This window comes from Ptychodera flava, unplaced genomic scaffold (genome assembly GCF_041260155.1).
Source record: "Ptychodera flava strain L36383 unplaced genomic scaffold, AS_Pfla_20210202 Scaffold_29__1_contigs__length_4469600_pilon, whole genome shotgun sequence".
NCBI lineage: Eukaryota > Metazoa > Hemichordata > Enteropneusta > Ptychoderidae > Ptychodera > Ptychodera flava.
The window spans coordinates 844,540-870,137 of record NW_027248351.1 but is presented as its reverse complement, the minus strand read 5'-3'; the positions used below and the strand labels follow the sequence as shown (position 1 = coordinate 870,137).

General features: G+C 38.8%; 1 protein-coding gene across 1 annotated transcript in view; it reads right to left on the bottom strand.

The window, feature by feature from the left end:
- LOC139127111 (plasminogen-binding group A streptococcal M-like protein PAM) overlaps window positions 1–25,598 on the bottom strand; it is a 46,293-nt gene that overhangs the window by 16,374 nt on the left and 4,321 nt on the right. The window contains exons 3-10 of the mRNA XM_070693031.1: window positions 17,808–18,294; window positions 16,562–16,638; window positions 16,279–16,348; window positions 15,607–15,900; window positions 4,045–4,124; window positions 3,782–3,839; window positions 2,569–2,862; window positions 1,674–1,900 (exon numbers count right to left, since the gene is read on the bottom strand). Coding sequence (XP_070549132.1) covers window positions 1,674–1,900; window positions 2,569–2,862; window positions 3,782–3,839; window positions 4,045–4,124; window positions 15,607–15,900; window positions 16,279–16,318 — 993 coding nt within the window. The 5' untranslated portion in view covers window positions 16,319–16,348; window positions 16,562–16,638; window positions 17,808–18,294. The remainder of the gene's footprint in view (window positions 1–1,673; window positions 1,901–2,568; window positions 2,863–3,781; window positions 3,840–4,044; window positions 4,125–15,606; window positions 15,901–16,278; window positions 16,349–16,561; window positions 16,639–17,807; window positions 18,295–25,598) is intronic.

Genomic DNA, 25,598 nt, shown 5'->3' with positions numbered 1-25,598 from the left:
CTTACATAGAAAAGTTGCAAAAATTGGTACAAAATGAAAAAAATCATCCCAGCTTTGTTTTCTGGATCAAATTTTCCCTACAATTGGTATCAAATATGACAAAATTATGTTCACAGCCTTCAAAATTGTCTCACAACATATCCTGGGTTAGTATAGGTCATTTAAGGTCACAAATTGAGGAAAGTAATAAAATATACAAATTTTGGGGTTTCCCAACACTTTGAGCAGAAAATTTATCTAATAACATCTTTCGGGACTTTATACCAAATTACAAAGCTATCAAACAAGGGACTTTATACCAAATTACAAAGCTATCAAACAAGTAATGTTGAGATAAAGTTTTCTTGACCAAAAATGACAATATTGTCTTAAAAATACAATTTTTTATATTTCAGGATAATTTCCACATATCTAACTATTGTCATCTCTGTACGTCTGTGTACGAAATATGAAAGCTGTCTGTCCAGGGTTTTAAAAAGGAAACACTAAGATTTTTTGACCAAAAATGACAAAATTGCACAAAAATAGTAATTTTCCCAATTTTGTCATAATTTCAACAAATTAGAAGAGTAACACCCTTGCAAAGAAACAACCCATATTTGAGAGCGATTGGGCCGGCGGTTTCAGAGAAGAAGAATTTTTACTGAAAATGAGAAAATCACCAAAAAATTCAGCAAAAATACAAAATTAAGGATATCTTCACAATATTCATAAAACTGTATAAGGTTCACCTAAGGTACTTGCACACAAATTTTCAAAGCAATCAAAAAAGCGGTTCTGAGTTATTAATTCTTAACCATTTTCACATTTTGTAAGCTCATTTGCATAATTTTGGCAATGCAGACTTCATTTGAACAAAATCTCATCTATAGCCCAGGATGCATCCACACACCAAATACCAAGCTGAAACGTGCAGCGGTTTGCGTGTTTTTGATGTTGACGGACATACTGTACATACATACATACATACATACATACATACATACATACATACATACATACATACAGACGCCATCGACTTCAGCCTATACGATAAACTCACATTGGTAAAACCAAATGTGAGCTAATGAAAAATGACAGCTCCAAAGACTGCAAAAGTGTCTGCTGGTGATAGGGTGTTGACACTGATTTTTTTCTTGTTTTTCAAATGGAGTGTTCTGCCATGGCTAGACATTGAACACAGAGTAAAACGCCATTAAAAATATCTTAGACTTAGATTATTTTTATCAAAACAAAACAGAAACACAGAGGTGCACTGGAAGTTGGTTGCTCATAATGAGAACGCACTGACGAATGTGGTAAGTATCTGAATATCTTTGCAGCCAATCAAAGGACATCAATATCACATTCCCTGTAGAGGAACAATATCGCAATTCTTTTGTTGTCCTAACTCTATATTTTCATAATGTGAGGGCTGTTATCAGTACAGCAAAATGTGACCAAACGTGTGCTGCAAATAATTCAATAGCCAGGGGGGCAGAGTGCTGTACTTTTACACTTAGCAAGATGTTGACTCTCAACTCATAGAATAGCTTTCATAAAGGGACACTAATTTTGATTTGTAATGGTAGTGCAGATATTCCTACTGATTAGTGCAGACATTTACATACATGGAGGATGCCCTGTAAATGTGATTGTGGAAAGTTCCATCTGACACAACAACTGCTACCAACCTTTTGTGCATGCTGTATGTTGGGCTGATCTTGTATGCGCTGAGGTCTCATCTGATCTTTTGTGGTCCCCTGGGCATGTGGCTGAGCAGTTTGGTATGGCATCTGCTGAGCCTGGGAGTACACAACAGGTGTGGTGGGTGAACGTGTAGCTGCAGACGCTTGCATCATGTGACCAGTAGACATCTCATGGTGATGTTGTAAAGGTCGCTGAGGCCTTAAAGTTGGAGCTGCAAGAACCAAGGTAATGAGTTTTTGCAATTCATACAGAATGATTCCCAACTACAAACAAGCGACCCAGCGGCAGATACAGCTGCGCTGTGTTAAGTAGAGAATAACTATTTGTGAGACATGTGTTGATGAAGAAGGTGGAAATCTTTGATAGGTCAGTTCAGGATGGCCTGACCAACAACGGCAAAAAATAGCTGCAAAAATAAAGAATTGTAGATTTCATCATAATTTCAATATATCATATTTAGATAACCCTGGGAGCCTGACAGATATTTTTTAAGAAACAAAATTTTTGAATTAAAGTTGCAAAAAGTGCCCTAAATTTCATTGTTTTAGTATGGATAACTCCTAGGCAACTGTGTACAAAATATCAAAGCTATTGGATGAATAGTTTTGGAAGAAACAAATTTGTTGACTGAAAATAGCTATATATCACATTCTGATCATCCTTTTAACCTGTATATTTGTTCATTTTTGTTAACAATAACTTCATTCGAACAAAATTCCGTCTGATGTCTAGCATGCATCAATAATGTGCAAGTTTGGATTTTAAGTAATGCAAAATGAAAAAAAAAATTGAAACCTCAAGTAATTTGTTCCAACAATGATGGGTTAGTAATTGCAAGTAATTTTCAAATAATCTAACACACAGTCTAAGACACTGTACCTTTCTCTGCTTGTTTCTTCTGAGAAGAATGTTCCAAATTATGTTCCAATTCTTCTACTGTATTATCAAGTTTCTTGGTCAGCTTCTTCTTCTCTTCAAGTTCAGACTGTAATTTCTCTCTCTCCGTACTCTTCCCATTACGCTGACTGACCAATGACTGCTCAGTGATCTTTAACTTTTCTGTCAATTCTTTACATCCTCCTACCAAAGTAGCCGTCTCTTCCTTTGCCTCCTTCAGTTGAGATTCTACAGTTGCTCTTTCCATCTCTGGTGTAGATTGGATATCTTCAAGGGCTGACAGATTCAAAAATGTAGAGATTTATATACCAATAGATTTGTACCGATAGTAAATGTTAAATTTTACATGGAATCAAAATTTTGTTTGAACGTATGGAAATCAGTGACCAATATTTACCATATCAATGTTTTAATGTCATTGGATGCATTCATTGCTATCCAAAAACAGTGACTGTGGATGTCCAGATTGAGTGGTAGTGTGGCAAAATTTCACAAGGGCATTGTGGGATATCAAAGGATTCATACATCATCAGCAATACAATCCTAATTATATTACCATGCCATGCCCGTGGCATTTGATTGGTCTAGCTGAACCACGTGATTGACCACAAATATATAGTAATGGTTTGTTTACATGCCCCGGAATATGAATAATAAGATTAACAACTCAAAGTATGGTAACTTTACAGCTGAAACGTAAATCATAATCAATCACAAAATAAAATGGAGCACTTGAGGTCAAGTTGAGATACTTTTTTCTGAAAACATCACTTTTTTCTGAAAACATCCCCGGATATGCCAATTTTTAACAGCGCGCGAGACGTGCGTCGCATATTGCTCAGTTTCTGGGGCCCAGTTGTCGTTCGCTCCTGAAATTTTCGGAAATTTTGACGGTTTTCTTGGGTTCGCTGATAATATAATGGAAATAACAGACTCCGCTCTGACCATTAATGTTTATTTGTGGCGCGGGCGGCTCGAGGAAAGCCAAATTAATGGGCTCGACAAGCCTCGCCTGTTAATTTTTGGCTTTCCTCTCGCCCTTGCCCACAAAAAAAACGTTAATGGTCAGCGCGTCGCCCGTTATTTCTATAGTAGACAATTATTAATACTAATCAGAATGTAAATTTTATGTAAATTTACATTTGAAGATATGTGTTCTCTGACTGAAATACACAAAACTAAGCCATTTACTTACCGGATCTGTCAACTGTTCCTCTGATCATTGTGTCAGATTTCTGATCAGTGTCTTCATCCTGAAATTGTTTATATGTCAGTATAATAAGATTTAATGTGTTTGTTGTCGCAATGGTTTTATGACATCATATATGCCTTTTCGATAAAAGATGTAACTGTACAATATTGCGAAATTCCCTGCAGCTGCAATGCAGGTAAACTTTGTTGAATTGTGTCCAGTTTTTCTATCATTGCCAAGGTCTTATTGAATGCCAAGAAACTTACATCAAGGTGTATCTCTTCAGCATCCTTTCCTTCAATGACATCATCAGAGACTTTGACTGGTTTAAGTCCACTGCCATCTCCTGAATGGGCGAAAATATGACAAGCTGTTCAGACACCCAACTGTTTTAATATATTACCATTATGTAAATTTAACTAGGGAGGTACGGTACTATTTCATATCTATAGTCAATTTAAACTATAAATGAAACATACATACATGTAGAATTGTCAGTTATTAGTCGCATGGAATATGACATACAAGGTGAAGGTATAGAAATAAAGTGCATTAATCAGAAGTGTTTGCATAAATGTATAACTGCAGCTGATAGTTACATAGGCATAGATCCTATATATTACTCTGCATGTAAATCCTACATGATGGCCACTGAAACGTAAACACACTTAATACAGAATTCTTACTGTTGGAATTATTTAACTTAAATGTGCTAATAACTGCATTCAATCATTAGATTTATATCATACCAGTGTGTTGATTGCACAAATTCAGTGATCTGATTGGTCGTCACATAGACAGAACGGTGGTATGTTCATCATATAACACGGTTGGCACACATGTGAGCTTTGGACTTTCAATATACTGTATTAAAGAGGCACTCCCACTTGGTAACATTTTAAAACACATTTTTTTAATGCCAACGGTCGATATTTGACGTGGCGACTGCGCACGGATCGCGAGATATCGATAAAACATTCATTTCCCGAGAGTATTTTTCACATGCCGAAGTTTTACGATTGTTTCTTATTTTGACCCGAAATCCCCGAAGATTGTTGTTGTGCTGATTGACAATATTCTAGGGAGTCTACAGTAAGTTCGAACGATGCAATTAATTTACTTCCCACTGCCACTGTCCCTGGGTGGAGGGACGGTGCCACTGCGAAGACTTTATAAACGCATTATGCCATTACCTCAGGTAAGTTTTGTAACACTTCTCCTTAGTTTTTGTCGTTTTCATTATTCTAAATCAGTTGTACTATATTTTTAACCAATACCACATAAACATCAGTTTTTACATGTCAAATATTAGCCGCCTCCGATGACTACATTTTGTCGTCGCACACAGTACGCCCCGCACGTATGCGTCTATGCATACCACTCGTGGCCGCTATGTATCAACCGCACATAACTGTGCTAGTCACCTGTGCGAATTCTGGTGGAATCAAACTTTGTTTTCCGTTTTTTCTCAGAGTCAGTAAGACTCGCTTTCCCCCAGGGGGCATGACCAATCACACGCGCGAATGGTACTGTGGCATACAGCAGCATAAGCGTAGACTCGTACTCCATAGCTTAGTTGACAATGGTCCCTGTGATAAACGTTCGATGTTCGGAAGCTGAATTTAGGTGGGCCACCGGAATTCAAACTTTTACTTTTTTGAGGACATGTTTTTATCGATATCTCGTGATCCGCGCGGTCGCCACATCAAATATTGCCCGTTGGCATTAAAAAAATGTGCTTTAAAAATGTTACCATGCGGGATTGCCACTTTAATAGTTGCAATAAAATATCACACCCAGTGATAGTGTATCATGAGATTTTGACCAGTTCACAACATATATGCAAGGGCAATAGCGAGTGCATAGATGTCATGGTCAAAATCTCATGGTATACCATCACTGGGTGTGATTTATTGCTTAAATATCAAAATTTATACTTTATGATGAAATCTAGTGTGTATAATAATATTTGTTTTGAATATATTTCAGGATGACAGTTCATTAGTCCCCAGTTCATTATCTGAGGGAATTTGTAGTTTTGGTTGTGTCCATGCGTCCGACGTGTCCATCACCAAACATTTCCCTTACATGTGTGAACCGATTTCTTTAAAATTTGTTAAAACAACATTGATCTATATCATACATATGCCCGTCGATTTGTTTTACGATACAATCAAATATGGTTGCAAGGCGGCGATTTTGTTACAATTTTTCATGTCTGGAGCCAAAACTCAGACATGTCGTACCAATTTTATTCAAAGTTGGTACAAAGACATGGACCTATCATACATATGCAAGTCAACTGGTTTTTAAATGCAATAAAGTATGGCTGCATGACGGCCATTTTATTGCATCTTTTCTTTTTCAACCATTTAAAGTTGGTACAAGGACATTGACCTATATATGGCATGCATATGCATGTCGGTTTATTTCACAAAACAATCTGATGTGCCTGCCAAACGGCCATTTTGTTATGAATGTCAATAAGTTTCCAAATGCAATGCAATATGGCTACATGCATGGCAACCATTTTGTTGCGTTTTTTCATGTCCAGAGCTGTAACTCAAAAATTTTTCAACCAATGTCATTCAAAGTTGCTACAAGGACATTGACCTGTGCCACAAATATGCATGTCGATTTGTTTAACAAAACAATCCAATATAGTTGCTATTTTGTTACGATTTTACCCTCTAATGGCCATTAAACCTGCACATACTTTTTACCCAGAGTACTTCAAGATATCCGTGCTGGTTGCAGGATGAGATTCCGACAGTATCCCACTATGGTACAACCAGTCCCATTGGAGAGTTCAAGTATCTATGCACATACCGTATGCCTGGCCAGAATACGCAGGATTTTGCTCTGAGTTTGCATTTTCTATACTAAGGTGGCTAGTATGAATCTGCTGATTCAGAAGTATTTCTTCTCTCAGGATTTCTGTAATTAGCAGTCTACTGCCTATCAGGATTATTCAATCTTCTATCGAGACATCATCAAGGATTGACCAGTATGGCTTGATGTCAGGGTGGACATCCTTTATGCTGTTAGGCCATCCTTTCACAATTTGCTCACTTAACAGTTGCAGCACATAGTCTTTTGCTGTAGCAACTTTTTTTCTGACTGCTTTATAGGTGTGACATTCACCAATTGGTGTATCCCATATGGTTGATTTCATTGGTGACATGAGGTGACAATCTTTACAATGTATCAGCCAGTATCATCTGTCTACCTGGCTTGTACCGGATGTCAAAATCGTATGGCTGAACTCTCAGCAGCGTCCTCTAAAGTCGAGGCGGTGCTTTGGTCAAATTCTTCTATGAATTTGCTCCAAAGGGCGGCGGTCGCTTTCAACTCTGAAGCTTCTACCATACATGTATGTGTGAAATTTCTCACATCCATATACCACGGGAAACATCTCCCACTCTATGTTTGCATATCTGGTTTCAGCAGGTGTTAGTGCCTTTGATGCGAATGCTATTGGCTTGTTTTCCTGTAGTAACACAGCACCGATTCCTTTGCTGGATGCATCCTCCTGTAGTGTGTTTGGCTTTTTTGGTCATAGTATGCCAAGGTAGTTTCACGGCTGACTAGTCTCTTTGCAGCCTCAAATGTTCTGGTGTGTGACCGAGTCCACTCAAACTCAGTATCTTCTCTGATTAGTTTTCTAAAAGATGCTGTATGTTCTGTCAGTTTGGGTATAAATTGCCCCATATAGTTCACAAGACATAAGAATGTACGAAGCTCCTTATTTGTGGGCGGTTGCATCATTTCTATGGCCTTGACTTTGTCAGGGTTGGGCTTGACCCCTCAGCTGTATACAGCATACCAAAGAAACTGCATTCTGTGGTTATTTGCTTTTGTTCAACTTGATGCCAGCTTTTCTGGTTTGTTCAATGGTTTCATGGAGATGTATGTCATGATTTCTTTCTCCAGAACCAAATACTTGGACATCATCTGCGATGCCTACAGCTCCTATACATTTCTTGTACGTTTTATCTATTTTAAAGTGGAATACATCTTGGCTCATACGGAGACCAAAATGGCATTCGTCTGAAGCGATATCTCCAAAACGGGGTGTTGAATGTCGTCAAGTGCGATGACTCTTCGTCCGATCTGACATTCCAGTAGCTATTTCGGGCATCAAGTTTGCTGAACAATGTAGCTCCGACTAGGCGTGGGGTGTTGGGTAGTGATCCAATGTTGGTGTTGAGTAGTGATCTGTTTTAATAGCTGCATTTAAGTCTTTCTTTGCTCTGTATTCTTTGACGGGCTTCTAAGGGTGTATCACTATTAATGTACTCAGTACTTTTGTGTATTCAGAATGATGGTTGTTCTGGGCTTTAGGATCAGTTTTTCTCTCCAGCTTGGCAGTATCAGTTTTCTGTGTTTTGTTATGTGCACCATCCTTTTGTGTCGAGCTTACTTCCACTGAACAGTTAAGCAATATCAAATTTAGAACTTTGCATGCATTCAAACCTAGAATGGCTGGACCTGGTACATCTGTTACATGGAAAACACATTTGATTTTCCTCCCTCTGCGTAGGCAAGGAATTGCTACTATACCAAGCTGTTTGATTCAATAGCCACCATACGCTGTTAGAACTGTCCCACTCTTCTGCAGCTGACCCTCACGTGGGTACCCTTTGCTGTCTATTTTCTCTGTGTATATCAGGCGGAAAAGACGGAGAGGTAATATGTTACCTTGAGCTCCTGTGTCAACTTTACATATCATTTTTATTTTTTTTGTCCCTGTCTCGGTATCAGTAGCTTTGTATACACTTCATTGACTTTTCTGTTGTCATGTGTTAGTGTATTTACTACTATATTCCCTATTTCGAAGACATTATCCTCTCTATCTGGCATGCTGTCTTGTGTATAGTCCACGTTATGAACTTGTTTTCTCTGTTTTATCATCTTTGGTTGAGCTTTTGTTTGTTTTGAGCGGCATACTGTTTGCCAGAGACTCAGCTTACCACAAGCTTGGCACTTGCTACCATACACTGTACAGTTATTTCTTGATGCAGTGTCATGTTTTTTTCCACAATGCTTGCATTTTTTTGTTTCCGCTCTTTTCTGTGTTCTAGTAATCGCGCTGACTGATTTAATTTCCCCCATCGAGTTCTCTCTATGGTTGTCAGCAAGTGTTTTCATCTGCTTCCTAGTGGCTTCAAATGCCCTGGCTATATCTAGGGCTTGTTTCAGGGTTAACTTCTCATCACGCCCTGCAAGTTGCTTCTGAACTTCTGGGTGACATGACACCCATATTAATTGGTCAACAAGTGTGGCCTCCCGCTCGTTATCAGTACCAAATTTGCATTTGGCCGCCTCATTCTTCAGTTTGGCCATGAAATTATCGACAGGTTCATCTGTTTGCTGTTTCATATCTTGAAACTGATATCTGTGTATGCGATGATTTGATCTCAGCTCCAGGTGTTGGGAAAATCTGTCCAGTAACACTGTTGGTTTCTTTCTATCGTCTTCATTGTCGAAAGACCAGCTATTGTAGATATCTAGACCAGATTCCCCATTACTACCATTACTGGCGGTAGAAGTGGGGCTTGCAGTGACGTCATTATCACTCACTGTCGCCTGCGGTGTTTTTCTTCAGATTTCTGTGTCTTCACGTTGTCTATTTGGCGTAATTTTGTTCCCTGGAGTTTACCGCTGCCACCATGTTATGTTTTCATCCACACACAGACCAAACAATCAGTTGGTACGGGTCAAACAACTAAACACTTTAATGAACTCAATAACCGTGCTTCGCGCCATGCTGGGCGGAAGTCTTCAAGAGCAAATTACAACACAACACACGAACACAGGCATGCAGCTTTGCTAACGTTGAGGGCGCATACCTCTGCTACTGCAATATGCTACAACAACTACTAAAGATTTTTTTTCTTTCTGTATTGTTCAGTTTAAACTGAAAAAATACCTAAGGTACAGTACAGTCCACGCAGAACCTGTCATTGTGCTCGCATTTTGCGAGCACAATGCCAGCACTCTAAGCGCATTATGCCAGCACAATTGGGTGTGAAGTGCCAGCATTTTACGAGCACTGTGCGAGCACTTTACGGGCACTGTGCCCGCACTGGACAAAATGTGCCCGCACGATGCGGGTATTGAACTCAAAAAATGTGTGCCCAGAGGTAGTTGTCGGTGACAACATTGCTACACTTGCCTAACTGAAATAGCGGCGGCTGGGAGTAACTGAATAATCTTGAGTCCTAAAACCAGCTCCAAACTCTCTTGTCTGCCTAAGGCAACTCTAAAATCCATAAAAAAAATCTTAGTCGTAGACAGGTCACAGTAAGATATTATCACATGCGTGAAGTATGCGTACAGCTCTGAAGAAATCTACCTCAAACTCTGCTGGACCTCGACACTAGACCTCTCACGGATCGTGGTCTAAGGTTGGAACACGGACGTGTAGACCGTGGTTGGACGTGCTTCGTGAAAAATTGCAACAAGTGAACATTATTGTGGCCATTTACAATAAATAAAGTTCATGATACGTATTAGTAATATCACAGGCACAGAACCACATATGCCAGGGGAATTTTCTGAATGAATTCGTTCGTCATCTGCCGTATAGTAGTAGACATCGTACATGAACTAAAGCATGATTGCGAAACCTGATACATAGAAGAACCAGATTGTAAACCATTTTATATTAGGGAGGGTGAAGAATAACAAGTTTTGAATTGTTTCCCGGTCATTTGTTGTATTTGAAACAACGCATCCTTTTTACACAGGTAAGGAAACGAGAGCGCCCAGGAAATAACAACCAGCATCGAAAAAAATTTGTTTTGAAATCAACAGCTTGTATTTTTGTCCTGAACTTTTTACGATTACACGAACGACTTTGCTCTGGATCCGACTGTCTATAGTAGACACTGCAGTTAGCAATATAGAGTCACTATCATACTGAAGTAAAGTCAGCGGTGATGGCGTAGGAAAATGCAAGTGTTTTCATTGGCTTACTGATTTTTCGTGCTAATTCTGCCGTGTTTGTCGCAAAAAAAAATCGAACTGAAGTTTCGAAGGTAGCCGAATCGGCGAACCATTTTGCTGAGATGCCAAGTCCGAGTTTTGTAGAGGGACCGTGGTCCATGGATGTCACGTACAAAACTACATCCGCGGTCTGTCCGGTGCTTGTCCCTTTTCAAAAATATCTGAGCCATCACGCATGCACTGTGTTGAAAGAGGGTCAGTAGTACACTCTACGACTAAACCAGGCACTGAGATGCCAGAATGTGAAACGAGAAAACCCAGTTCCAAAATGACCTATAAGTCGCGAAAGTATCCAGACTGCAAACTGCATGCCCTGTCCGATTGGGCATTTCCAAGCAAATATGGCTACCGCTAAGCCCGAATGTAGTCATCGTGTAAAATACAATTCTAGGCTTCGGTGCATTAAAGCAGGCGGCTTTATCCGACCGGGAAATATGACGACAGAAGTTCTAAACATTTATACAGGTCCTGTATTGTATTACGATGTACCGTCCCTCCAGTTTAGTGTAGAAAGTTAAAAGCATAACATTTTTTTAAAAAAAAGTTATATCGATGCGATACATACTATTAAATCTGAGACTCTTTCTGTCAGTTTTGGGCTGCTGGTCTTCACAGCAACTTGCGTCTATCGGCTTTAAAAAAACGTTCCAAATTTTCGGGGTAGACTTGAGTCGATAGTGCACCCCTGCGTGAACGTCCTTGGACCAGAACTGCGACCTTTGTTTCGTGACGAGTCAAACATACATTGAAATGTAAATGTACCAAATTTACAAATTGAAGTGACTTGACTGAAGTAATTTCGTGGTCAACATGTATTTGACGTTCAGAAGTGACAGACAAAAAACGTGAATAATTCCATTTTGTCGAATTGAAAGCCCTCTGTGGGACCGTGGTCCGACAAAGTCCCATGGGAGCATAATGCTTCGAGGAATTCGCCTGCTATTCTTGGAAACTGCTGGTTTCCATAGCGACCATGCGACGTATAGACTGTTGACCGATGCGGTCTCGTTCAATAAAACATTTTAAATGCCGAACTTTCACTTTGAACCAAAGATTCGAGTCATATAAAATGATGGAAATAGCAAAAAATACCTCAAAAGTTGTCATTGTCTGAGTAAAAACGCACCATACATTTTCCCATACATATCAAGGCTATATACTGTCAACGTTATTCAATTCTGCAAACTCAAAGACGACGAACATGTTCTTCAATAAATCGCATAACCCGTGGAGAATGTGTCATAAACAATACATTTCCAGAAGTTCTCCGAATGGTGAAAATTGGTGTCATACATGCATCTCCGCGTTAGCGCCCCGACCAAAACTTTTTATTGCAGTTTTAATCAGGTGTAATATTCAGACAATCGCCGGTTCAGATTTTTAATTTTTAGGGGGTGGAAATAAAAACATTATCTTTGAAATCCTTGTGTGAGTCTCATTTATTCCAAACTTTTACTCGTAATTCCTTCTTCAACTTTGGTGGCCCTTAAAAGGCCAACTTGTTATGTGGCACATTGACTTTATTTTGTTTTAGTTTTTGAATAGTCAAATGCATTGTCGACATTTAAAACTGTGTCAACGATTAAATCGCAAGTATTTTTAAATCGTACCGACTGTAACACGAACCTCGGAAAGTTGGAGAATTTTTTGGTGCTGATGTATCCGTGGATCAAGGCTGATACCAGCATGCATTATCAAAAAACATCCAGTACGCTAGTGTTTCTACAAGTAGTGATACGTCTGCATTACTTCAACACTAAAATGTCGCGTTCTTTGACACGTTGATGCGAGAAGCGACATCGTTCTTTCGTTACGACTACCCATTGCACTGAAGTTATGACTGAAGTTGGCAGTGGGGAAAATGCCGCCAATGGTAAGAGTACCCACGTTTCCTCGTGGTTGAGTTCATCTAAACAATAACCCACTTGCAGATTCGAAACGTTAAGTTCGTGGACTTATGATTTCTTCAAAAAGTTACGGAATTATTTTTATAAAAAAAAATATTTATTCCTTTAAAAGTGTTTCCGAACTTGATAGTATACACCAGCAATGTGATCGCAATTATTTAAACAATCATGCCGACGCGAATCTTTACTGTAAATTGTTGCATACTTCGATGACCTTTGTGACCCATCGCCTGATCATGCTGATTAGTGCGTAGACGCTATTGAATAGGCCGAGGACAATGTCTGCTCTGGGTGGCGATTGCAACCCACGTCAAGTCTTCAAGGTCATCTGGACGACAGTGTAGCAAAATTTGACGTGTTTCCCGGGCAACTCTTCCCGTTTCGGCCCCAAGCTTTTGTTCACAATGTCGTTCTTCTGGTACCTCAATGTATTATTCGATGTGGAGGGAATGTCGTCGCCCGAACGACTGTCTGTCACAAAATAAAAGGACACTGAAGACCTGTGGTGACGTAATAGACTTCACTGTGATGTACTAATAACATTCAGAGTCGGAGTACGATTTAGAACACACTGCACCGCGCGTATTTTACAGAGTTTGATTTGATCAACGTAAAACACGACATGAAAAAGACATATTTTTCTGCAGCAAATAGTTGGGGGCGGGAAACATTTGAAATTCGGTTCGTCAGGTGTCGACTCGAACGGAAAATACTATCAGAAACTGGCACAGTGTTTTAGTTTTCGTCACTAAAAAGTTTGGGTTGGAACAGTTTTTGAATATCGGACTTTTTTGGCATGGTATTGTCTGACATTATCACAAAAAGACGTGATATTTTTTCAAGATTTTTGGCCCCGATTTCGTTCGGAGTGCATGGGAACAATTTGACAAATGGACCTTATCGGGTATTAGCTCATATGTAAAATATAAGCAGAAGCCGTATTTTTTTGTGTTTTTTTTTTCAGATGGTCGTAATGACCCGGGAAACAAATTTTAATGTTGGACTTTATCGTGAAGCACTGCACTGGTGGCGATGAAAAATTACGCGGCGTCACCGTAGTTTGTATGATTGCGTTGGCAGTATGATGATCATGACTTTCTCTACATCGACTACCATGTTGTCCATTTAATATTTTTCGTACGGAATATCCGAGGAACGTATCAAAACTTCATTGAGATTTCGGCATGATCGGCAAGAAAACAAGTCGAGCGCTGTCGCCCAAAACGAATATTTTGTTTTCATGTCTGTGGAGAAAATTCAAGTTATTACTTACGAACATGGTCAGTTTACTCCACTCACATTAATCATTTTATTTGTGCCACTAATAGTGATAGTTGGCTAGAAAAAATGCTGATAGAGACGTTCGGCTTGTGAAATCATTGAAATTTACGAGGACAGGTTTACGAAGCAGAACCTCAATCGCGATTTTTGTGCTTCTCAGTTCAATCGTTCCGTACATCGAAAGGAAAAACCAAACCATATAAGAGTATGCGTCTTGTAGAATTTGGTCTTTCCAGGCGTCACACAAAACAACCTCACCTGCATGTACATACCGGTAATATCATTGTGATAGAGGGACCGCGATTACTGTATATCGAGAAAGTATGACGCGCTACAGGGGAGTAAGCAACGAAACGTATTTCTGACCTCCTTTCATTTAATTGTATGGCATAAACATGATAATGTGAACCGAAAATGAGAGTCACGATTACGATTAGGCATGAAAAAGAGGAAGAAAGAAAGCCGTGAAACTGTCACAGAAGTTCAGCATTTTTAGTTCTAAATCGTCTTTTTTGACAATTGAAAAAAGAAAATGAGCTCGTATAGACTAGAGTGATTCAAGTTCACAGGCATTCACTTCTGCCATGATAAATCGTCTTCCTGTTATAAAGTACACATTTTGAAAAATAGAAAACAGATCAAGAATTTTGTTGTTGTGTTGACTTGTCTTCTACGATGCGTTACGGTTACGGCAACAACTTACATGTACCTATCGTCACCATCACAGCCTCACTCAGTTTCTTCAACACCACGTCTCACGACCAGTGATGTCATCTTTATTTGAGAAATTCGATAATTTTCGATCGGACTCGATCTTCACAGCGCACCAAGTCAGAGTAACAATTTCACAGTAACAGATCATGCATTGTACGTAAAGAGTTTTCACTTTACCCCCGGCCTAAAATCGTACTAGTATTTGTAAATGACACTAAACGTCGCAACTCCCACCCAATCAGCAATGGGTCAAAGTTCGGCTCAGCCGATGACAAAACCCAGCACTACACAGTAGCCACTTGTACGTCCACTTGTTGCAATTTTTGTCTACAAGAATGAAACTCTTACAACTTACATTCTCATGCAACAGCGTTCAACTCAGCCATACATTCAAGGTCAAGGTGTGAATGTGCCTCACATTGCAACAATGCCCGCACAGTGACGATGCGCGAATCGTGCCCGCACACTGCGGGCACACTGCACTTTATCTGCCCGCATACTGCTGGCAATGATGCTCGTTTCGTGCGCGCACAATGCACTTTTATGCGGGCATTGTTCCCGCACCAGTGACGGGTTCTGCGTGGACTGTACTGTACAGTGGAATTGGCTGTTATTATTTGTATATCAAGCCCTAAGAATGTAAAAATACAAGTATATAAATGTTACAGTTTTTCATGAATATTAATGCTCATGAATATTAATGAGCCGTCCAGCACTCTTGCAACTCTGGGGAGAACCCTGCATCTAATGTTTGGCATACATCAATAATGTGCAAGTTTGGATTTTAAAGAAATCGTTTGGATAGTGTTTGCCAAAATAATGCAAAATGAGAGAAAAACAATTGTTCTTACAATGATGGATGAGTAATTGTTATTTCCAAATTAATCTAAACACACACAGTCAAAGACACTGTACCTTTCTGTGCTGGGTTGTGCACATCTGACTCTTCCTTGTTATGGTCAACCTCTGCTACTTTATCCTGAAGTCTCTTGATCAGCTTCTCCTTCAGTTCAAGTTCAGACTGTAATTTCCCTCTCTCCGTACTGCTCACAATACGTTGACTGACCAATGACTGCTTAGTGCTCTCTAACTTCTGTGTCAGTTCCTTACATCTCTCTTCCAAAGTAGCCTTCTCTTCCTTTGCCTCCTTCAGTCGAGATTCTAAAGTTGCCCTTTCCATCTCAGATTTAGATTTGATATCATCCGGAGCTGATAGCATCAAAACAGTACAGATTTATACCAAAAATAAATGTTAAACATTCCATGGCATCAGTATTTATTTTGAATGTATAGAAATGGTAGTTCAGTGACTAAGATTTACTATATCAGTGTTTTCTGTGATCAATGTTATGGGATACATTCAGTTTTATTTATAACAGTACTTTGGATGTCCAGGGTGAGTGGCAGAGCGGAAAAAGATCACTCCAGTGTTATTGTGGGATATCTAAGGATTCATGTGTCATTAACAATACACTCCTTCGTAGACAATTATTAATAGTGTTCAGAATGTAAATTTTATGTTAATTTACATTTGAATATCAGATGCTCTCTTTGAGAAATATACAAACATAAATGTCAGTTACTTACTCTGCCCATTAGAAATACTATCAACTCTTCCTGTGATCATTGTGTCAGATTTCTGATCGGTGTCTTCATCCTGAAATTGTTAATGTGTCAGTGTAACAAGATTTAATGTGTTAGTTGGTTCATTGGTTTTATGACATCATTTATGTCTTACTATGAATCATGTAAATGTACAATATTGTAAAATTCTCTGCAGCTGCAATGACTGCAATGAAGGTATCTGTTTCGAATCGTGTGTTCACTTTTCTTTCGTTGCCAAGGTCATATTGAATTGTACAAAACTTACATCAATGTGTATCTCTTCAGCATCCTTTCCTTCAATGACATCATAGACTTTGACTGGTTTAAGTCCACCGCCATCTCCTGTGTGAATAAAATTAACAAGCTCTTCAGACACTTCTACGTTTAGGATATAGTACACTGATTCTGTGTAAATTTAATAAGGCATGTAATATTTCATTTTTACATTCAATGTAAACCAGTAATGAAACATACATACACGTAGTATTGTCATTTCGGCATGGAATTTTACACAGAATGTGAAAAAGTGAACTGTATCCAAAGTATTGGAACACATGCCTGACAGACACTTACATATGCATAAAGCCTAAAACTAATTTAAATAATCCGTGATAACCAAAGGTAAACATCCTTAATAGAAAATTACGAAATGGTAGGAATAATTTAGCTTTGCACCAATATTTGCATTCTATGATTACACTATAATTTGAAATATCAAAATTTTGTTATGTATGATGAAATCAAGTGCATGTAATAATATTGATTTGTTGGATGTATATGCACATCACAGACTGACGTTTTACACTTTAAATGTAATAAAATTTGAGCAAAGGTAAAATTGATGCAAATTAAATGTTAAATCGGCGAAAATTTACAGAGATAAAATACTATGAGGTTATTACAAAAATACAGCAAAGGATGCACAGGGACATTGGCGCAGCGTATCGCCTGATGCAAAGGGGAGGGTGATGAGTGGTGCAAATGTCCGATTGCATCCTTTGCGGTATTTTTGTGATAGCCTTATTATAATACATCTTACATTTGTGACTGGGGCATCAAATTGTCAGAGTAGTGACAGTTTTCGTGCAATGTCAACAATTTTTCTTCAGATTTATAGCACAAGTGTGAAACGCTATCCTGGATGTGCGTCTGCAAGTTCTTAATAGTCACTGTGTGCACTTCACACATACGTACAGAGCGTGCGCTAGACATGTTTCTAGCACTCGTCAAATGGGTCCCTTGAAACCATTCAACAGCGAACGCACAGGGGATGGGGCGCCTGGAAACCATTTGTGTTATAGAACGGGCATTCCGTACAGCTTTTTTAGTGGACACGAAACTCTATTGTTCTCGATGGTAGATGTATTGAGAAATTTTACTCTGTAAGCAGCAAAAGAAAAAATTATGCAGCAAGGATCCCAAACTAAGAGCGACACTCTAACACATTTGTACATATGTATTGAAATAAATGGAGATTCTTATCTTGCGTGTAATAAACTCAACTAACTTACTGTTTATGAAGAAAAGTTCCAGTTCATAAAATCTGGCTTGGTCATATGTTGCTTTCAACTTGAGTTGTAATCCAACTTTGTCAGCCTCCTCTCTATCTTATTAGTTATCAATAGTGGTTCAAATGAGTCAGGAAAACTACCAGATAGACATGTGTGTTCTAATCTGTACAGGTTATACAGAGTGGGTAGATGGAGATGGATTGCTAATGAACCTGTTTTGGTGGTTTTTACTTTGATGTTACCTAAGTGCTTTTTACAGTTGTATCTTACTGTCTGTTGGCTTTGTTCATTAACAATCACCTCATTAGCATTTTGTCAAATTCTACCCTGCATCTTTTCATTGCAGCTTTCAGTTTCTCCTTTTCCTCCTTGACATTCTGTATTTGACCTTGATCACTGAGACCTTTTAGTTGTTCATCAAGACGTTTCATCTGTTTTTCATAGAATTCTTCATCAACTTCAACACACACCTCAAAATTACCACTTTCTATAAGATAGAGAGCAATGAACAAAAAACATGATAGGCATCTTTGTATTGGATATGCACAGTACAAAAAAGGAGATCTACATAATTGGGAAAGAAAACTAACTTAAAAAAACATTTGACTAATAGCTTAATGTGTTTAGGATCTTTGTTTCTGTGTATATGATTCCTACTTCTTGTAGGCTGTGAGATTTAACCACAAAGTTGAGATATCTAATGATTTCTCTAGCCACCTGTAACTAACTATCACAGATGTTGCAAGAGGAAACATGGACAGAAATTAAATACCCTCATAAAACACCTCAATATTCAACGAATAATGTAAAAACCAACTGTATTATAAAATTGTGTGGTTTATGAAATTGTAAGATTACCCATATTTGCTATGAGTGAAAATTACATATTACAATACACTTCAAATAAATACTAAAAATACCACAATTATACGGTGTCGCTCAAATTTGATCAGAATTGGTATATACCGGTACCAGTATGGGTACCAAAGATCAACAATAAATATTGTTTCTATCTGTTCAGTGCAGGAAAATTCTACGTTGATGTTCTGACAATGATTTCTGCACAGTATAACCAGAAAAACAACAAGAAATATTTAAACCAGAAAAAAAAGAATGACAAAAGTAAATAAGGTCTGAAACTTTAGGTACTGGAGGTCAACTTTAGCAACATGCATAGCAGAAACAGTTAGTCCCTCTTAGTTGGACCATAGACAGTCTTCCCCCCTCTACTGTCTATGGTTTGATCTGGTCTGTTAATATGTAACAGTTCATAAACAATGACAGGAAATGACTCAAGCCTGTTTCACTGGCCATCACTCCTGCACATTTGCAGGATTTCCCTTTTTCCTTACCTCATTTGCACATTTTTGACACTGACGTGTTCATTTGAACAAATTCATACCTCAACCCCTGCATCTACCTGTTCACCAAATACTGAGATGGTAGCTTTGGCGGTATGGGAGCCTCTGTGTGTGACGGACATACATCCGCACATACCCATAAATATACAGACATACGGGCATGCAAATCCGATGCAAATGAACTGATTCAGCTTATACGATAACCTCACATTGGTATACCAAATGTGAGCTAATAAAAACGCATATTAAATTTGTATACAGTAATTTCTGCAAAATTTAAATGTTCTGAAATATAATTGTTAAGGTGGTATAATTGATAAACAAACAAAATTCAATGAAATAGGGCGGATAGATCTACACACTGAGAGCCGTACTGGTATATGATGATATTCCTGTGGAATCACGAAGGAGAAGGGAGCAAGACACTCATATTCAACTGGTTGGTTCTTTGCTGTTTGTTTTTGGAAAATGTTGAAATACTGTGAACACATGTATATTCACTTTTATTTAGCACATACTTAGAAACATCACTGAAGAAAAAAGTGCCTTTATGTGCAAAAAAACTGGAAATTGAACTGGGTAGATATCTTCTAATTTTTTTAAGCATAACACAAATGGTCAAATATTGGCTAAAATAAGTAAGACAGCAAATACTACACTGACTCGTGAGGCATATGATCTGGGCTGTCAACTGGACTATATACATACAGATAATTGGGTGTCAGGTATTAACACAATCATTCGCTGAATGTAAACATAGGGCGAAAGTCCCTGAAGCTACTATAGACATGGATAAAAAATACCGTCAATGACGCTGTACCTTCTCTAATGTTTGGCCAGGTCAGGTAATTGGTTGTTGGCATGGAGTTGTTGGTAAATAGTTGATGATGTAGGGGCATGAGGTGGGATATGGACCCAAAGAACCCAAAAGATGATTAAATACATCAATCAAAGAAATTCTAAGCTACTGTATAAACTGCCTAAAGATAGTTCAATGTGGAAAAAAGTTAAACAATTCAGAAATAAGAATTAACAGTCCAAAATAGTAATGACGCACTTCCTTACTGACCTGAGTGCATGTGAAATACACAACCTGGCATCTGTAAATTAAATGTATACAAGTGATCATTTCCAGTCACTTTTAACTGTTTTTAATGGATTTTCCAAAGAGTCCTGTGGAAATGATGAAAAAGCCTATCTGGTCTTGTGTTTGTATAACCTCATGGCTGATAATTGTCATAGTATTGAAAAAAAATTGAAAGTGAAGAATTACTGTTTTTAATAGGCATATTTTCCTTGAAATACGGTATATGACCGTGTAAAGAATATATGCTAAAAGTGTTTAAGAGTAAATTTCTTTTCAAAAATAATTTAATTTGTGACCAAAGGATTTTTATTCTTTGAGTTTACAAATTCAAACATTGCAATTTGTTCAATCATCTTGTGCAGTGCAAAATTTATAAAATGACTGAAAAACAAAAAAAATTGGCAGAATTACAGTCTTTGTGGTGTAAAATTATGGGTTGACATCACGATAACTGTTAATCTGTTTGAAGTACTAATATACTATAATTTAAAAAAGAAAAATTCATGCAGAAACGGTAAAATATATTGTCAGCAATGTAGTGTTAATTTTGACTTTACATCAAAATATGCCTTTGCTGGATACCAAATATATAGGGCGAAATATCAGCCATGTTCAGCAAAATCCACACAACAGCATTGATCCTTTTCTAATTTGATTTGATTTGCTTATGTTATCCTTGTATGACAGTCAGATGGAACTTGAACAAACACAGTGAATAAGTATGCTGTAAATGAAATGGTGTGGCTGCATCCACATGCAGCAATAGGAGTGCCTTTGTCTCTCACCCCTCATTTCCAACCTGTCCCATCCCTGAAAAAAATAGTTTGGTCTTATATTTATAATGTTAATAATTTCTGTATTTGTTAAAATGTGCGCATCTCAAAAACTTTTGATCATAAACATTTTCATTGTTTTTTATAGCTGACCAATCAGTTAACCTGTTTATTTTGAATATTTGCGCATTTCTCTCCAGTATTTGACATTTTCTGAATACCTTCTTATTCAGTTTGTCATTTTCTAAAAGTTTAAATGCTCCATTGTGTGGTCAAGCTTTCCACAAGCATCAAATGTGGTACTTCATATAGGAGGGTCTGCCTCTAGAGGGCGGGCATCATGAACACCAGCGTTCTCACCAGGCCGCGATTCCGCGACATTCTCGCGTATTTTTCTGTTTTGTCGCGGATTTCTTGGGCGTGCGCGCCAATAGTGGCGCGCCTTTGAAATTATAAACTTTCGTGGTGCCAGCCGTACAGCGCGACCGGCCGTATCATACAGCCAATACTTCTCACCATGGACGTAAATGATTGACGCGAGTAATTACACTTCCTGGTTGAAACCGAGGCAATCTGGAGGCAATACCCGTCAGAGGGCGTACTTAAGCCACAGTCACTTGTGATTCGATACATGATGGCCGATGTGTGGATGCATTATCATTATGTATACCACACAGCGGCCGTCGTGTATTGAACCACACGAGACTGTGGTAGTCTGACGCACTGGACGTGTTCGCCTTGCATGCATACCGGTACATGTCCACGGAATTCGCGGAAGCTGGAGGCGTCATGGGCACGATAAATATTTTAATAGGCTACGACAACGATAATCCGAACTACGAATACAAAAGAATGTAAAGCTTGTATATCCCGAGGAATTACATGAACATTTTTCGAAAACAACGAACTCGAAGCTGGTAGCATTACACTGTGAGTTCCGCATGGCAACCAGGGTCTTGAGGGAACGACGTTATAGTGTTCGTGCCGTTGAGATTTAGTGAATTTTTGTTCTTGAAAAATAACGCAACTTTGTCTGAGATAATTTTTAGGTCTTTGCTATGTTTGGAATCATGTATAAACTTCGCGGGAGATACGTGTTGTGTGATGTTATAAGGCATTTGCTCCGTTCCTCGCCCACGCGACCTAGTAGTACCTACGACTGGAAATGATCGACAACTGGCCCACTGCCGATTGATAATATTCCAAAAGTAGTTCCGAGGTTTAAATGTGGAATAGTTGGAGGAAAGTTCTCTTATTATGCAAAAAATTATCAATTCTTGGCTTGCGCATGTGATAAGTATATTATTCCAGGCGAACTTATACGTAAGAACATGGACGTCTTTTTTCCATGCTTCAATCAATTGACAAAATTTGTAGCCTTGGCTGGCGACCAAAATTTCACGTCAAAAGTTGATGATTGTTTACAAACATCATAGGGATATGTTTCCTGATCTAAATAGATGCTGACTTGGCCTGTTCCTTCTGCTGGTTGTGAAAGGGGGTTTAGTGTGCGAAAAAAAGTAACTAATGACAGGAATCCACTGGGAGCTGAACGCTGGACACTCTAGCAACTACTGTTATTGTAGAGGGCCCCGAAATGGACTTTCACACTGGAAAGAACGAAAGTCCCATAGACTTTTCATTAAAAGGCACTGATATTCAATATCAGTTGATATTTTCACCGAATGTTTACAAAAAAGTTGTTAAGTTGAATGAGTTGTTGAGTCCTTTATTTTTTCCATGCATAGAATAAGGTTCGTATTTGCAGTTGACTTTTTAACATATTTATATATTGTCTCACAAAAATCATCCGTTGTCCCGCTTTTTTTGGTCAGCGGGACAAATGTCCCACAAAATTTTCTTTCTGGTGAGAACACTGGAACACTCCTGTGCATAAGGTGCGGGATTGCTGGATTGCCAAAATAGCCAGCTTTGACATATTTAGCAGCTATTCAGCTAAGAGGGTTTACAGCAATGACTCAAGGGATAATTAGCGGCTATTCAGCTATTATGTTTGGGACCTAATGACGGAAACTTAATAGCTGCTTCGGGTTGTTGAGCAGCTATTCAGCTATTCTGCTATGATACCAAAATCCTTAGCTATTCAGCTATTCAAGCTAATAGCCGTTTTTAGCCGCTATTAGCCAATGTTAGCTGGCTATTAGCTGGCTATCAGCTATTTTTTATCAATCATATTCATGCAAAGTCACTGTCATGTTTTCCCGTATTAATTATTGCCTTGCCTTGAAACTTATACTCTCATCATTAACACGCCGAATGAGGTGACATACAATTCGTACGTGTATTTTCTGACTTTTTATTACATTTCAACATTTGCTTTAAACTCGAGAAGTCTTCCAATGTCTCACGGTGCGATTACTCTTGCAATGCAGCACCTGTTTGTCGATATCTCTCTTATTTACACCTATTATTCCCACTGCCGATCTTAGTGATCTCGCAACTGCGCTTCCGCTTTTCCACATGAACTTACTGGTCGCAGTTCTTTGTCTGATTTAGAACCTGTGTAATCAGTCATTCATGTTTGTCGCCGGGATTAGTATCTGTTAAAACCTGTAAAGTGGGCATAAACATTACCAATTCTCATGTACAGCGTGATCTTTTGACGTGATTCTACCCTTCGACCACGTTCACCATTTCCTCCGTAGAGCCCCGCTCGACAAGAAATGCACAATGCAATTAGGTATTTCTGAAGTAACCGAACATTTGATATTACTTTCTTGGTTCTACCCATATTCTTGCACATCTTTCATTTAATACAGAGGCCAAGCCAAAACAACAGCTTATCGTCCAAACGCTTGTGTACTTGTCAGTTGTGGAAGTCTTCTACAAACAATTTTTGTGTTCAACTGCAAACTGACATGCATATTTAATAAGTTTTGAACAAAAGACAATGCAAAACCCGTCACTGGTATTTGATTAGCGTCTGCGTGAATGTCGGTACAATTAATCACATGAAACTTTTCCAGACACAAGCAATCACATGAAACCTTTTCAAACAGAGACTAACTGACCATAACTATTCTACCGCTCAACCAGCCATGTGACTTAATACATTTCTTGGTCCTACAAATCGCAAGATTCCCCGATCATTTCGTTTCATGCCAGTGAATGAAATCCTCAATACGTACAATTTGTGATTTCTTCAGCTCTCAATGCAGAAAAAATGCCATGTGCGATGGTTAGTAGAAACTTACATTTGCATGAAAAAAATATCTTCCGTAAAGAACTCAATACTACGTTCTTGGTTCTACAATATTTATTCAGTATATTTATGAGATGTCTAATTCTTTGTACACCTAAGTGAAAGTCACGCTCGTAACTTCCTTGGTAATAAGTAGTTGTCAGGCTTTTTCAGACAAGTCCACTGCTTAGCTTGTAGCCAGCTAATAGCTAGCTAAGAGTGGCTATTAGCGGCTAAAAACGGCTAATAGCTTGAATAGCTCAATAGCCAGCCCATTTAGGCCGCGGGAGTTGTTAGCTGGTAGCCAGCTAATAGCTAGCTAAGAGTGGCTATTAGCGGCTAAAAACGGCTAATAGCTTGAATAGCTCAATAGCCAGCCCATTCCGACCTCAGGAGCCAGCCCATTCCGACCTCGGGAGTTGTTAGCTGGTAGCCAGCTAATAGCTAGCTAAGAGTGGCTATTAGCGGCTAAAAACGGCTAATAGCTTGAATAGCTCAATAGCCAGCCCATTCCGACCTTGGAAGCCAGCCCATTCCGACCTCGGGAGTTGTTAGCTGGTAGCCAGCTAATAGCTAGCTAAGAGTGGCTATTAGCGGCTAAAACAGCTAATAGCTTGAATAGCTCAATAGCCAGCCCATTCCCACTGCGGGAGTTTTTAGCTGGTAGCCAGCTAATAGCTGGCTAATAACAGCTAATAGCGGCTAAAAACGGCTAATAGCTTGAATAGCTCAATAGCCGGCCCATTTCGGCATCAGGAGTTTGTAGCTGGTAGCCAGCTAATAGTAAGCTAAGAGTGGCTATTAGCGGCTAAAAACGGCTAATAGCTTGAATAGCTCTATAACCAGCCCTAAAATAATCATTTGTTTTTAGCTGAATAGCTACCTACTACGTTTATTAGCAGCTAAAAGTGTCCTGTGGAAATTAATAATAGCTTCAATAGCCACAAACAGCTAAATATAAGCTATTCTTATGGCTAACGTAGCTATTAGCTACCTAGCTATTTAGGGGGCTATTCAGCTATCCAGCAATCCCGCACCCCACTCCTCCTGTGTTTGTTGGTTAATTCCTCCACGCAAACTTCTGATTGTACTGTAAACATTGAACATGGCCGACGTCCGATTTTCCTGTCTAAAACTTTCACTCATTTTCGTTCATATGACTCTGAAACTCCAGGAAACGATTGGGAAGAAAGGGTTATCTTGAAATATTGAGGTACTCGCCGATATTTTGCAAAATTAAATGAGAAAAAATGCAAGGAAAATGCCGACAGGCTTACACAATGACAGTTTTCAGACTCGGAGGCATATGATCATCTCTGCAGATTATGCAACAGGCCCAGATCACGTGAGGCCATGAGGGGATATCCA